Source organism: Engraulis encrasicolus, chromosome 18 (genome assembly GCF_034702125.1).
Source record: "Engraulis encrasicolus isolate BLACKSEA-1 chromosome 18, IST_EnEncr_1.0, whole genome shotgun sequence".
Taxonomy (NCBI): Eukaryota; Metazoa; Chordata; class Actinopteri; order Clupeiformes; family Engraulidae; genus Engraulis; species Engraulis encrasicolus.
The window spans coordinates 29378326-29380825 of NC_085874.1; the positions used below are offsets into that span (position 1 = coordinate 29378326).

Genomic DNA, 2500 nt, shown 5'->3' on the forward strand with positions numbered 1-2500 from the left:
TGTTAAGGCCAGGGAGTACTTGTACACACACTACCTACCGGGCAGGGTTCAAACCTGAAGCCTGAAGCCCCAAGACAAGACCAGACTGACAATTCCTGAGTCCACGACAGGCTTGGTAATCATTAGGGACACACCTGCCATGGGTTGGCATGCAAGTACTGTATAAAGACCATAGATCACCACTCTGTATGCGTGTGAGTATGTGAGAGAGGGAGAGAGAGACAGAGTAAGGGGTGTGTGTCCGTGTTCCAAGTTTATTCTAGAAACAGGAAGTGCTGATGAGGCGCACGCCTCACTTCCTGCAGGAGGAGCCAAGTCAGCAGCTTCTGGAGCGAAGTGTGTGTGTGTGTGTGTGTGTGTGTGTGTGTGTGTGTGTGTGTGTGTGTGTGTGTGTGTGTGTGTGTGTGTGTGTGTGTGTGTGTGTGTGTGTGTGTGTGTGTGTGTGTGTGTGTGTGTTTGACTAAGTGCGTATGCTGGCTCACCAGTGATTCAGGCATGACGCGCGCACACACAAACACACACACACACACACACACACACAAAAACACTGATGGTGCATTCATACCCAAGCCCCTAAAGTTAACCTTTCTCTCTCTGCTTCCCCCTGCAGGCGAGCAATGGTAACGATCCGTGGGCGGCGTTCTCGGCGGATGGAGGGGGAGGGGGGTTCTCCAGCAACAACTGGGCTGCCCAGCCACAGGGCACCGAGACGGGCAGGACCTCTACACACGACCCCTGGGCCTCCAGCAACACCCAGCAGCAACACCCACAGGCATACCAGGGACCAGGTGACACACACACACACACACACACACACACACACACACACACACACACACACACACACACACACACACACACACACACACACAAAACAATCCCCCACCACATCCAGGCATACCACGGACCAGATAAAACACACACACATACACACACACAGACACACACAAACACACACAGACAAACACAAACACACAAACAAACAGAAGACAATACCCCACCACATCCTGAGGCATACCAGGGACCAGATACACACACACACACACACACACACACACACACACACACACACATACACACACACACACACAGACAAACAATCCCCCACCACATCCACAGGCAAACCGGGGACCAGATAAAATACACACGCACGTACACTGTAGTGCTGTGTTCTCCAAGGGTTCATCAACTGTCCATCATTCTCTTTCTTTCTTTCTTTCTTTCTTTCTTTCTTTCTTTCTTTCTTTCTTTCTTTCTTTCTTTCTTTCTCTCTTTCTTTCTTTCTTTCTTTCTCTCTTTCTCTCTTTCTTTCTTTCTCTCTTTCTTTCTCTCTTTCTTTCTTTCTCTCTCTCTCTCTCTCTCTCTCTCTCTCTCTCTCTCTCTCTCTCTCTCTCTCTCTCTCTCTCTCTCGTCGCTCCTGTGTTGTGCAGATATCTACCCGTACCCCTACCTCACAGACACAGGTACTATCGCCCCCTCTGCTGGGGATTACCCATGATGCATCGGTGCATGTACGAATGTGTTCTGTATAATACAGGCGATGCACTAACCATGATGACCATGCTTTGGGAGCAGTGATTTAATATGTGATCTGTGTTATGCCATGTCACTCACCCCATATGATGTCCTAACATTCAATCCTGCTGACGTCACCCAGGATCCTTGCCACTGAGGGGCGTCCACGAGGTGCCTACTGTAACTGCGGCCGAGTGGGCTTGATGTGATTTTGGGTTTTTGTTTTTGCTGTGACTGAGCTGACTGTGATTGATTTGCTGTGATTCAGGAGATGGTATGAGATGCGGTGATCTTGCTGTGAAGGTTTTGCTGTGGTTGGAAATGCTGTGTGGAATATTGTGATCTTGCTTTGAGGAGCTTGCTGTGGTTTGGAATTGGAATGGTAGAGTGACGACTGTGCCATGACGACTGTGACGAGGTTTCGTTGAATCTCTGGGGCCTATTCTAAGAAGCTAGTTCAGGAGTAAACCAGGTGAAGTTGAGAGGTAAATCATCTAAAAGAAGAGCTTAGAGTTCTCATTTTCTTAAGGACCTACTGTGTACGCTCAGTCCCATAATCAGGGCTACCAGCCGAACATAAAGCCACCCAGTCAAAGAATCGTCTATCAGAGTAAGATACCCCAAACCCCTCCTACCCAATTCAAACAAGTGTCTCCTAAGGGGGCGTCCCCTCCTTCTCTTTCTGTGGCATTGCATTAAGATGACGGCGTTGCATAAGATGCAAGCTCTGACGGCTTGCATAAGATGTGCGCTACCGCCATCTACAGCGCTAAGCCTTTGCCAATGGAACTCCATGTATTCTCAGCCTAAAGTCTGCAAAGCTGTCCTAACCGAAGGTCTCCTAAAGGGGTGTTCACCTGACATTGCATGGATGCAGGCAGCGATATTTTTTTCCTAGTACAAGGACGCCACAGGTGGCCTCTGATTGGTCGAACTTCCAGAGCGGCAAGACTGCAACACGTGCCACAGGAGAGTCTTGAAGCCG

General features: G+C 49.2%; 1 protein-coding gene across 4 annotated transcripts in view; it reads left to right on the forward strand.

Moving 5' to 3' along the window:
* snx9b (sorting nexin 9b) overlaps positions 1-2500 on the forward strand; it is a 36693-nt gene that overhangs the window by 22926 nt on the left and 11267 nt on the right. For 2 of the 4 annotated variants that reach the window (XM_063223394.1, XM_063223396.1), the window contains 2 exons: positions 611-788; positions 1431-1463. In XM_063223394.1, the coding sequence (XP_063079464.1) occupies positions 611-788; positions 1431-1463 (211 nt within the window). The remainder of the gene's footprint in view (positions 1-610; positions 789-1430; positions 1464-2500) is intronic. The other 2 variants (XM_063223395.1, XM_063223397.1) reach the window with 1 other exon arrangement.